At 38.4% G+C, this 12,607-nt stretch overlaps 1 protein-coding gene across 11 annotated transcripts in view; it reads right to left on the reverse strand.

The window, feature by feature from the left end:
- NAV3 (neuron navigator 3) overlaps nt 1-12,607 on the reverse strand; it is a 543,191-nt gene that overhangs the window by 98,449 nt on the left and 432,135 nt on the right. For all 11 annotated transcript variants that reach the window (XM_061454721.1, XM_061454723.1, XM_061454722.1 and 8 more), the window contains 3 exons: nt 12,491-12,599; nt 10,776-11,159; nt 7,244-7,363 (listed from right to left, as the gene is read on the reverse strand). In XM_061454721.1, coding sequence (XP_061310705.1) covers nt 7,244-7,363; nt 10,776-11,159; nt 12,491-12,599 — 613 coding nt within the window. The remainder of the gene's footprint in view (nt 1-7,243; nt 7,364-10,775; nt 11,160-12,490; nt 12,600-12,607) is intronic.

The following is a 12,607-nucleotide window of genomic DNA, read 5'->3' on the forward strand; positions in this document are numbered from 1 at the left end:
TCATGAAGCATAAAATGTGCCGTGTTTGTTAATGTTGGAGCTGTAATCTCAATTGCACCTATCTTATTGCAAATTTCAGTATTTTTTTTTAATAGCCATATAGGAGAATCAAATTACATTTTTTTCCTCCAGCCATCAAACAAATCAAAATATTTTAAAGAACTTTTTATGTTTCTTGACTTCAGGACTCAAATATGTACCATACAGGAGATTCAAGTTCTTTAGTCTTATATTCGAGCCTAGGGTATTTTACATACTGATTTAAATCTTGTTACCTCTGCCTTATTCTAACGCAAAGGAGGCACTACCTTAGTCTTTGCTGATAACAGTGAAGTAAGGTAGTGGACCAAAATGATGCTGCTGCTGAAACTGTAAACTGAGCCTTAGGTAGCTTCTATTAAATACATTTGTACTCCCTTCAGAAGTAGATTATAAGCAAAATAAACCATCTGCATTTTTCCTGAAGGGAAGTATCAGTAATCTTTTTACATATTATGAAGTCCAGCCTCACTTCAAATTATTTGAAGTATCTACACCAAACTTCAAGAAAAGCAGAAACAAAGAATGCAAATGGATTGCATGACATTAATACCTAGCTCCATGCCATCTACTTTGAAGAAGTAGATTTGTAAGAAAGAATGTTGAATGTGTCAGCTGTAAACAGCCAGCCTTTGGTTTAATGACCCTACAGCAAACTATATGCTCAGCTTATTTAGCATTGCACGAGAATGTGATTGGCTTCCATTCCTTGCCAAAGTTTAAAAACTTATTTTCATGAATTCCTTTTTCATATAAACTGGAATTAGTTGATATTGTCCCTCTCTCTGCCACTTGACAAAAATTGAAAAAGAGAGAACTTCATCATTCATTTCACATAATCACTTGCAGCTCAGTCTTGTTTTAAAGTAAACATCTGCCATGCACTGTTCTTGCCTTTTCTGAATGTCATTTCCTTATGTAAGCTGGGTGCAAAGAAATGTGTCTGCAGACATGATGTTGCAGGATCATGACAGTTTAATGTACTAATGACAACATGCTAACAATGCAGTTTGTTTATGTTACTGATATTAATAAAGTATCTGAACCTAAAAACACACAGCTGTGAAATGTTTCCATGTTTTGGTTTGTGGTTTGCAATTTCTATAGAAATTTAAAGCAACCTCACAAAATTAGATCAAAGTCCAGTCGCTCTCCTTACTTTGTATTGTCCAAACCCTGACTTTCAAAACCATGACCAGAAACAAAGTCATGTTCAATTAAAAAATACTATTCTTTCGAAATTAATAATATTGTACAAAATCACATTACTGAAAATTTTATTTCTCATTATGGTTTTGAAAACAAGGTATTTTTTCTCAAAGGATCCTGGATACTTAACAATATAATGAGCCAAAAAAACATGAGTGATCCCTTTGACACAATTATTCTGCTCTTCACGCGGGGATACACACATATTTATGCTATGGGTACTTAAATTTAGTATTCTTACTTTGCAGAAACAATAAAAACTGAGATACACATTGAAGTAGATACTTCTAACTAGCAACTTGCTTGATAGCCTAGCAGATGCCAGGATGTGGAAAGATTTACACCAGAGATTCTGAAAATGCAGGATCATTTGAGAATAATAAAAGTAAATGTGGGAAATGTTAACAGCAACAGCTGTGAAAAGCAATTATGGAAGATTAAAAGCACAGAAGAGAGCAACAACAGTAAAACCAGTTTAAAATTTGAATTGCTTTACAAGAGAGATTCTTTCATTATGGTTTCTGGAGATATTTGAGCAATAACTGTGAAAACAGTGAGGTATAGATATGTATAGTATTTCAGTATCCTTAAAATCTACTAATACTGTAAAATCACAACCAGGAAAATCATAGAAGATCACACAACTGTATGAACCATGCTGTCTTTAAGGTCTATAATGACTTTTTTGGTTGTGTACAGAATAGCAATCATAGGCATATTTATTGGTGAAAGCAGGTGCCACACAGAGCAGTAGATTTGTAGCAAAACTCAGTTTTTTCCTTAGAAAGTCTTAGACAGCAAGAAGAAGGTGTATTTTATGTTTTATTATTTACTGTTTCACATCTATGGGATGAATAGTTTGACTGCCATAGACAGTGGTACCCAGAGGTGGACACAGCTGAAATGTAGATGGCTGAATGTGTCTACACAGTGAATAGTTCAATACTGTGGCATATACTTTTTGTTTAACTACCCGTAGTACATCCTGCTTTGATACCAGTTTGCGAACTGAACAGGCGGTAGTTGCAACATGGCAGAAACACCACACTAACACCAAACTGCAGAGACATGGCAGAAAGCACAGCATTATTGCAGTGCTGAAATACAGATTACACAGAAGCATCTAGATAGAAAGGCAAAACATAAAGTATTCCTGCCCACTGTACAATATCTCAAAGGATTATATTTCAAATGGCATCAGCAATTTCAATGCACTGCCCAAATTTTACTATATGAGACCAGGCACTGAATTCTATCAGGATTTTAAGTTACTGTTCATGATGTCTCTCAGCCTTTTCTGCTACCAACTCTGTGATGCAGGGCCCCCAGTTCAATACCCCTCTGAACTCTGGAAAAGTTCCTTTTCCAAAAGTACAGTATTCCAACTCAAGGCTCATCTATTCAGACAAACACCAGAAGAAGACTTAAAGTCATTCATCCAGGAAGTTAGCTAATAAACTACAGGCAAAATCTGCTATTATTTTATTATAATTATAATTAATAATGTATTATGGTGATTACAGTTTGGCTGAGAACAAACAGGCCAGTCTGAGAAAGTCTGAGATAACTGCCAAGTCTTCTGTACATGTGACAGATGGTGCAAGTATTTTAAAGACTCCCTGTGCATAAAAACTGTGTAGCAGGGGCTCAGATTCAATGCAACAGCAAAGTAACTGAAGCGGGTCATGATAAAAGCACACTAAGGAGCATAAGCTACCCTTAAAGCTTTGGGTTTCATCCAAAGAGAAGGTGAAGAAGAAAAAAAATAGTGCATTCAAGGGATGTGAGGGGTAAGTGGCTGTGCAACTTATGCTGACTGTTGACTGACGAAAGTGAATGAAACTGTGGCTTTTGATACTGTGCACTAAATTCAGCAGGTATAGGGGGTGGAAGGACAATTTTTGAACTCAGTGGAGCTATATCTGCTTCTAAAATGGATTGTTTAAACTTCTCTAACAGTTTTTATGGAAAATACAGGGTGGTTTGGAAACACTGCAACTTACTTTTCAATAAACCTTACTCTTCCCAAGAACATAATTCATTTTGTGAGCTTACGTCTAATCTCTTTTGGCTCATCTTACTTTGAAAAGGGTTTTGAACTCAAAGAATGTTCCTGAAATACTCCCTCTAAGAGTCCCAGAAGGCAAATGCTAGAGTGTAGAGGAGGAAGACAGAACAAGAAATGAAAAGTAACATCATATCACTGAGAACTCTCTCGGCCACATCTCAAGCTGCAGAGAATCCATCTTCCTCCCTAATTAACTTCTTATGGTATCTGAAGCAAGGTAACTTGCAAGGAATAGAGATTTATAGACCAAAAAAAAAAAAGAGTTCAAATTAGAAAAAAATCAAAAGAAGAATGTTACAACCACTGACATCTGATGCTGCCAGTGTCCCTTAAGCCTTTCATTGACCACTTCTTTCCCTAGAACAAACAAATACACAGTATTCCTTTCTACAGCAGTATGCTTTCCAGAGCAGTATGCGAGTAATATTTAAGACTTGGCTTATGTTGAATTTATGAATTTAACTTTTGATGAAGTTTCCCTATGAGCAATTTAATAATATGATTTGCATGAGCTCTCTCAGGCTATGTTTCCACATGAAGATCCTTCAACCCTTTCCTTTTTAGCAAGAACTGGAGATGCAGGTTCTGTCTGAGACCAGTTTGGAGTGGAAATAAACTGGGGACCTGCTTGTGTTTTAACGCCAGTTAAATGCCTTTAATTTCAATGATTTTTTCCTGATTTATCCATGAAATGAGAATCAGTCTGAAAGTATGAATTTGCTAGAAATGGCATTACTCTTAGAGATATAATCAGCCCACCTATCTGAAGAATATTGAGCTGTCAGCTCACAAAATGAAAAAAAGTCTTAAAATAGAGGCAGAAGCTGCAATTTAGGTTGTCAGAGAAAACCAAAATTCAGTTTTCATGAAGAACATGGGTTTGCTGTCAGCAGAAGTTGCTGGCTCAACTGATGGACAGAATACTGAAACTTCTCTCCTGCCTGCTGATGTAAATCAGATATTTGCAGCATATAATTTATTTCTGTCTGCATAGAGATGCCAGCAGAGTTCTCTACAACAGAAAGGCCAGGGGAAATCACTGCAATTATGAAAAAAGTTTAAACTAATGATACCATAGTGAAAATGCATATGTTCTTCACATATCTACAGGGATGACAGAGAGGAGAATAATTCTCTTTCATGGAAGTTCATCACACTGGTGGCAAGGCGTATCTTGAAGCCCCCATGCAAACCCTGTCATTTTTTATTCAAAGTAGAAAAAATAGTATCTAAAAAGCTATATGAGAAAGATGAAATCTCAGGTACCCATGCTATTGTGAAGGACCAAAACATATCTTGCCAAACAAAGCAAGTGTCTCAGCAACCTCTATTCCTTTTTCCACCTGATTTCGTATCAGAAATGTGACACATAAGATCAATATAGACTTTTGTGTGTGTGTGTGTTTGACCTTATACAGTTTTTTTGTGACCCATTTTGGCAAGCATGTGTTTTGTCATCAACAGAAATCATAACATATTTAATTTTTTCCACTTTCTAAACACCTTTTGCTGCTTCAACTAATAGCATACACTTATAGACAAAGAAACCCCATCTGTATCAACAAAGGATGATTAAGGCTGTAAAAATCAAGCACTGAAAGGTCAAGAAGTGCCAAAACTGCCTGAACATCTACAGTATAAATCTCCCATGCCTGTACTTTATGATAAGCTTCTAAATTACATGATACCATATAGCATGTTCCATGACACCCCATTTAGAGGGTCGAGCAGAGCACAAGAGTCCAGCTTTCATTCTTTGCATAAAGGAAAGCATTCATTACAAAGTAAATTGTATTTCACATTTGTAGGATTTAAGCTCAAAAATTAATTTGGGGCTTGCTCATGGAGTTTGCTAATGTCAAGAGCACCTTGCAAATGCACAATGAAGACAGAATATAGAGATTTTAGTTGTTGAGATCAGATAAATGTTTCCTGAATACACACTAATTTAATTTCTTTAAAAGCCTTGACTTTTGCATAAAATTGGTCAACTCAAGACCCAAAACAATCTCCTGATGAATTTGAAGTCACTGCTCCACAACCTGGCAAGTGCTAGACTCAGAAAGACTCAGAAATAAGAGAGTAGTTTTTAGCACAACATTTTTAGCCAGTCTGACAAAGTTGTATAAACGAACCAAAATAGGTTTATGTACTAGGAAATGCTGGACAATCTCATTAATTGAGAACTGATGATAGCCTCCCTGTGTTCTCACATGCAAAACATGCATGCACCTGCGCACTATATAGAACAAATTAACACACACATTACTAAATAACACCTTAAAGCAAAATAAACACAAAGTGTCTGAGTGGCATCTAGAGCTTAAGGAATACTAGAAAAAAAAAAAAATCCCTTCTTTTGGACCTTTTTTTTGCTTGGTGCATGGTTTGAAACCTGGGTGTGAATATTGCATGCTGGGAAGAGCTCTAATAACTTCACTCCCAGGTGAAGAAAAGATACAGACACACATAAAAATAACTTCACTCCCAGGTGAAGAAAAGATACAGACACATACAAAAACGTGGGTGCTAGCAACATTCTCTGTTTTTAATTACACGATTCCCAGCTTCTGCATTTTCCACCCTCTCTCCCACTTTGAGCTTAAGGTTCCTGTTCTCACATACAGAGCTCCACAAAGTCCCTCCTGCCCACATCTCATTTCTCATTTTCTCCTTCTGTTACTGCCTGAGATCTCTCCAAATTATTTTCTTAAACGCCTACTGTACTCTTTGTCTGGTCTTCACAGCACATTAATGCTTGTGTTCCAAAGAACCAAGCTGTGTTTATTTGAATTGCTATCTAAAATAGGCTTTTTCTGCAAGGTCAACAAATGCTAATATGCCAGCTAAAAGCAACCTTCTTTTTTAAGTAACTGGTTCCTTGGATGAAAATTATCTTCTTTATCCTGATGCACTGTTTGATTAATGCAGACTCTTCCTGACTTGTGTCACAGGTGTGTTTTCACCAGAAAACTTTGAAAAGTAAGAATTATATCATATGTAGATTAATATCCTAGAACTTCTTCAACTAATTTGCTGGGTTTGTAAAACCAAAGCCATTCCGTGAACCTCTTCTCCATTCCCGATTAAACACATTTTTTCCTTAAAGGAAACTTGATTTTTAAATCAACCCCCTAAAACTGAAGACTGCCAAATTTCACAGCTGCTCCTTATCTCTACAATGGTCTGACCAAAACCTCAGAGCTGACAGTTCTAAGTTCTGCAAAAGCTGGGTTATGAATATTTATTTCTCAGACATGGATACAAGCCACCAATATGAATCTACTTTAAGCTCAAAGAAAAGAAACAGACAGCATTTGGCTAATAAGCAGAAATATTAGTGGGAGCTTGTTTTTATGTTCACACCCCATATACACATATAAGGGCAGGATAGTGTTTCTTCACACTGCACAAATAATGGGATATAATCCTACTTCTTACTTTCCACTGATCACAGGTACTGCCTTCTTGACACTCACAGATGGCAAAACCAGTGGACAAGACCCTGATTCTGGTTCCAGCCAACTCCAAATGTATGTTTTAGCCCACATCATCACGCACACACAAGCTCTCTGCTGCCTAGAGGCCATGTGTATCCTTCCTATGCCCATTAATTGCCAAGTCAACCTGTAAAAATTATGTCCTGTTTCAGAGATTCAAGACTACAAGTAAGGTCTGGACTTCTTCATGTTTTCTGTCACATATTCAACAATAAACTCTTCCTAGGTCCCTTTCCATGTGAGAAATTTACTTTTTGACCACCCGTTGTGGTATTTGGTGTGTTGCGTGCTCAGAAACCTAGCAGCCTCAGAACCCTGCTTCCTCTTGCAATTCATTATGAACAAAATGGTGATATATTAGCATGTATGAAGAACAAAACATATTTGTAAAGCTCAGATAGTTTTTTACTTAGCAAAGCACTGTTACCTGTCTGCATCCACAGTCACATCATGAACCCCTCTCTGAATGACGTCTCGAGAGGCAGCTAGGTCTGGTATTCGATTCAAACTTCTTGTATATAGGTTGAGTCCTCCATCTGTCATATACCTGAAAATAAATGTGTGGTCAATCAGTGGGAAATGCAGCCATCTGGCAACCATGTTTCACTCTAAAGCTAATGGACTGGGGAATTCAAATGTTTAAGGTATGGACTGTCCTATCATATGGTAGGTTTATAATAAATATTCTCAGTTTGTATGTCCAGTGCAGGGAGATCAGATATATGCCTACTTTATAGGATCATTTGCTTTTTCCTGTGATGGCTTGCAGGCAAACTTCTTTTACTAAAACATATTTAGACTGAAGCCCTCAAGTACCTTCAAAAAATTTAAGTACGTTTTAAGTACTGCATTTTTGTCAGAAAATAGCACCAGGAGTTAAGAAAAAGGCAGAACTCCAGCTAAAAAAAAGAAGAAAAAAAAAAACAACAAAAAACCACTCAGTAGCATCCATCTAAATGGGAAAGAAACTGAGAACCCAAATCCATAGTCCCTGCTGGGATGCAATTATTCAGATATGAAAGAGATATCCACTGAAACCCTTACAATGACATTTAAGAATTTGTTTCTATCTGTGCTCCTTTAGCTTGATTCCCACCACTTCACATTAAAATGAATGACTAATGACTCAAACAGTGAGTGTAGTGCTGCTTATTCACTAGAGAATCATTAAAAGTTTCTGAATTTCAAGCAGCAGCAATAATTTCTGGAATGCCTGCTTACTGTTTAGTTATCTCTAACTATCTCTATCTGTCTCTGTCTTGGTGTTTATAACTGAGCAGTACCACAAGCCTGTCCTACACTCAAGACCTGTCCATTATTTTCTCAAAGGACCTTTCATTAAACTGTCTTCGTTCTTAGGCTCTTGGGCTTTTTTTTTACATTTTTCTCTTGTAATTTGTGGTGACTTTAGCGAAGCAACCTAGTACAAAGTTTGAACAAATTCATTTGTGAAGGACCGCGCACATGTATGGTACTAAATATGTATAAGTATACATATACAGAAAAACAATTTGGTGTATCTCAGTGAACCTACCCAAAGTGAAATTACAGGCTTAAAGAAGTGAAGTATGGGCCCGGTGCTAAGATGATGGCTAAAATGGTCTACTGGAGTTCACCCCCACTTCAAATGATCTGTAACACAAGTTCTCTTTGAACCATGAGATGGTGCCGCTCAAACCCATCTTTCAGTGTCTCTGAGTACACAAACATTTAAATTTAATAACTTGACACAGACTCTCAGGCACGAGCCAATGCACACACACACCACTCCCTGCAGTTCTTTCTGGGAGCTGATTAAAATGAAATCAACTGTCCCAGAGACCTCGGGGCTCATACAGCTGCCTGGGAGAACCAGCCTTCACCACCGTGGTTTGGGGTGGGTGAACTGGTGCAGATTTTGAGAGCTAGGCTCAGGTAGCATAGCCCTGTGTGACAGCCACAGTTTGAGATGGCATCATGTCCTGAGTGGCAATCTGGATAAAGGAAACCTCAGCTGCACTAAACCACAAAGGATTAGTTTGTTTATTTTTAACTAAACTCTAAGGCATTTTATGCACTGCTAAGATTTGGCCTGCAGTTCAGCAAGGGATTTATGAAAACTTGGTATCTGGAGTCTGCAGAAGGTAACTTCGCATATGTTTTCAAAGGTAAATTTACAGTCATACTTGCACACTAGATTTATCCTTTTATTAAAGACAAAATTTAGACTTTTTGACAGATTATTTAGCTAGGGATGAATTATGCAGTAGGTTCCAAGGCTCTGGAATTGCATATTAAATTTAACTGTGGTTTGAATGCAATCCAGACTGTATGGATTTTTTCCTGCATAAGTAAGGCCTGATTGAGAGACTTAATGAGTGCAACAGGCCTTTCTCGCACTAATTTCTAATTACTGCTGCATTCCTGTCCCCAAGTGTTTAAAGTAATTAAACTGATAATGGAAGAGGCATAAAGGAGATAAGACTTTACATGCTTCAGTGAATCCTGAAATTTCTGAGCGTATTAACTTGTTTTTAACATTTACTTCACCTAAAAATGTTAACTGAGCAGATTGCAACTTACTATCTATTCAGTCACGCTTATTACAGATGCAAAGAAAAGTCACACAAGATGACTATATTCACCCTTTAATGTGATAAGCTAATTAACCTAACTCATCAGGCACTGCAAAGGATTCCCCAACTCATGCATCTGTAAAAGGCAGCATTTATATTACCTTTATGATAAAAGGTCTTCAGACACTAAAGTGGTACATTTTCCATATGTCTTTTCTCTGGTCTAGTAGACATGAATATAGCGCTCTACTGAAGAGCCACTGAGACTGTGCTTTGTGGACAGCTTTGTCAGCAGTGCTCCGTTCACAGATCACTGAGACAGTACACCAGGAAGATATGGGAACACGCTTTCTTTATAGTTATGCTTTTTCTAGAGATCTTGGGAGGGTGCTTAAGGTGAGACACTTCTCTAGAGAGAGCTTTTATCACAGACTTTCAGTTGTCCTTAGGAATGTATCATATCCAATTTCATCAGCCGCCATTCTCTAATCATAGCTATACTTCAAACTAAGAGATTAGACTGACAACATGAGTCTTAAATTTATACAGAGTGAAGCAGTATGGTGTGACATGGCCATGTACTCTATGGGACTTCTGTTCAACCCAGTGTTACCTCTGCCACCATGCAGCCTTGAGATGCCAACAACAGCAATGAACAGTAACTTAAGTATGAGCAAAACCACAAAATAGCTTTTTTCTTTTTTTTTTTTCCCCTTAAAAACAAAATAAATTCTGCTTTAGGAGTTCTAACATACATATAAATGACATGACTTATGTTCCAAGACTGATAGTCTTCAAATACCAATTTGAAGCACAGGGAATGAAGTATTCCAAAGCCTGTCAACTGATTCAACAAACAAATAACAATAATTGTCATTCTTCCTCCTGAGTATGCTAGCAGAGTGGCTGATCTATTCTTTTATGAAAAGATATTCCTACAGCTTGGGTGATAGGCATATTGAAAAACTGCAATAAAGGCCTTTCACACAGACTACACTAGACAGTATCTGAAGTGGAAACAGAGAAAGTCAGGGTTGTCAGCAACTGCTGCATCCAATGCCATACCTACCATCTCAACTAAAAAATAAAAATAAAAGATAACCCCTCCCAGGACAAGCACTGCAAAATGATGGCTTACCAGGTAACTAAGACATTCCAGTAAGTAATAAGAAACACTTTTGCTCTTATCAAAGTTCACAGCAAAATCATCTTAATGTTAAAGGGGAAGAGCTGAGAACAACACTAGCAGCTTAGTGCCTTACCTTTTGTTTGTTTTTTTATATGTCTATTTTCATAATACATAAACCATAATGCAACTTCCATTTCTGTGCCAGAATTTCTTAGAAAAATCCTTCAAACCTGCCAACCATGCATCGGTTCAAAGGGGGAAAAAGTGCTGCTTACCCGCTATTGATGTCATCAGTTCTGAGGCTTTTCCCAAGAATGTCCCCATCACTCATGTAGCCACCGACATCAACTTCAGACGACATGTCCAAATCACCACTTCCTTTCTCACTCATGTCAATCTGTGAGATATTTCCAAGGCGAGAAACAGCTGCCCGGCGAAGCGGGGTAGTGTACATAAATCGAGAAGGGTCTGTGTGTATGAAGCGACTCGTGCTGCTGCGAGGATAACCAGCACCCAAGGACGGGGCATCTCCTGCCTGCAGCCGAGGACTGGCCTGCCCTAGCCTCCAAGTCATCGGGGTGGACCGGCTTGTCAAGCTTGGTATGCTTCTCCCATTCACCTCAGTTGTCACAGTGCTGTCAAAAGTTGTCTCCAATGTGCTGCCAAACAAAATGGAGAAGTCAGTGAACTGTGCTTTCTCTGCTCCTGTGGAACAAGGAAAAACAATGGCTGAAATAATGTATATGTTTTTTAAAAGAGTTCCTTGTGTACTTCTCCATGCACACACAAGTTTTTGTGTATGCCCCTCAGTACTGGAGCAATTCTGTTTAACATCTTTACCAGTGATCTGGATGAGGGAATTTAGTGCACCCTCAGTAAGTTTGCAGATGACACCAAGTTAGGTGGGAGGTTAGGAAGGCTCTGCAGAGGGATCTGGGCAGGCTGGATCGACGGTCTGAGGCCAGTTGTATGAGATTCAGCAAGGCTCAGTGCTGGGTCTTGCACTCGGGTCACAACCCCATGCAATGCCACAGGCTTGGGGAAAAGTGGATGGAAAGGTGCTTGGTGGAAAAGGTGTTGGCTGACAGCTGAACACGAGCCAGCCTGTGCCAGGCAGGCAAGAAGGCCAACAGTATCCTGGCTTGTATCAGAAACAGTGTGTACAGCAGGAGTAGCGAAGTGTTTGTCCCTATGTACTTGGCACTGGTGAGGCTGCACCTCAAATACTGTGTTCGTTTTTGGGACTCTCACTACAAGAAAGACATTGAGGTGCTGGAGTGGGTCCACAGAAAGACAATGAAGCTGGTGAAGGGTCTAGAGAACAAGTCTTATGAGGAATGGCTGAAGGAATTGGGGTTCTTTAAGCTGGAGAAAAGGAGGCTCAGGGGAGACCATATTGCTCTTTACAACTACCTGAAAGGAGGATGGATAGAAGTGGGTGTCAGTCTCTTCTCCCAAGTAGCAATTATTAGGACAAGAGGAAATGCATTAAGTTGCACCAGGGGAGGTTTAGATGGGATATTAGGAAACATTTCTTCTCCAAAAGGGTTGTCGAGCACTGGAACAGGCTGCCCAGGGAATTGTTTGAGTTGCCATCCCTGGAGGTATTTTAAAGATATGTAGATGTGGTACTGAGGTACACAGTTTAGTGGTGGACTTGGCAGTGTTGGGTTATTGGTTGGACTTGATGATCTTGAGGATATTTTTCAACCTAAAGAATTCTGATTCTATAATCACTATTTATAAAATAACCTAAAATAAATTTTATAGGCTTCTAAGAAGATGTATATGAAACAATAACCATCTTTATGAATGACTGCATAAGATACTTTGTCAGGAAAATATATTAGTCACATTTAAGTTGTTGAGGCAGTCTAGCAAACAGTATGGTTAATGCCATGATTAATTTTCCATTGCAAGTCTCTAATTCATTCAGCAACTAGTAATACTGTTCCACAGTCCAAGTGTAATCAACACAAAACCAGTATACCTGTGGCTTATCTGCGTCCCTCTAAGGCTGGACATAGTTTCTTCCAAATTCTGTCTCAGGTCTGCTATATTCTTTACAGTTCTCATTCTTCTTGTTTCAGGGTCTTCCCCTGGGAGA

The sequence above is a fragment of the Pezoporus flaviventris genome, unplaced genomic scaffold (assembly GCF_033815535.1).
Source record: "Pezoporus flaviventris isolate CSIRO_AGI_PZ_B2104156 unplaced genomic scaffold, CSIRO_AGI_Pfla_v1 ptg000016l, whole genome shotgun sequence".
Taxonomy (NCBI): domain Eukaryota; kingdom Metazoa; phylum Chordata; class Aves; order Psittaciformes; family Psittacidae; genus Pezoporus; species Pezoporus flaviventris.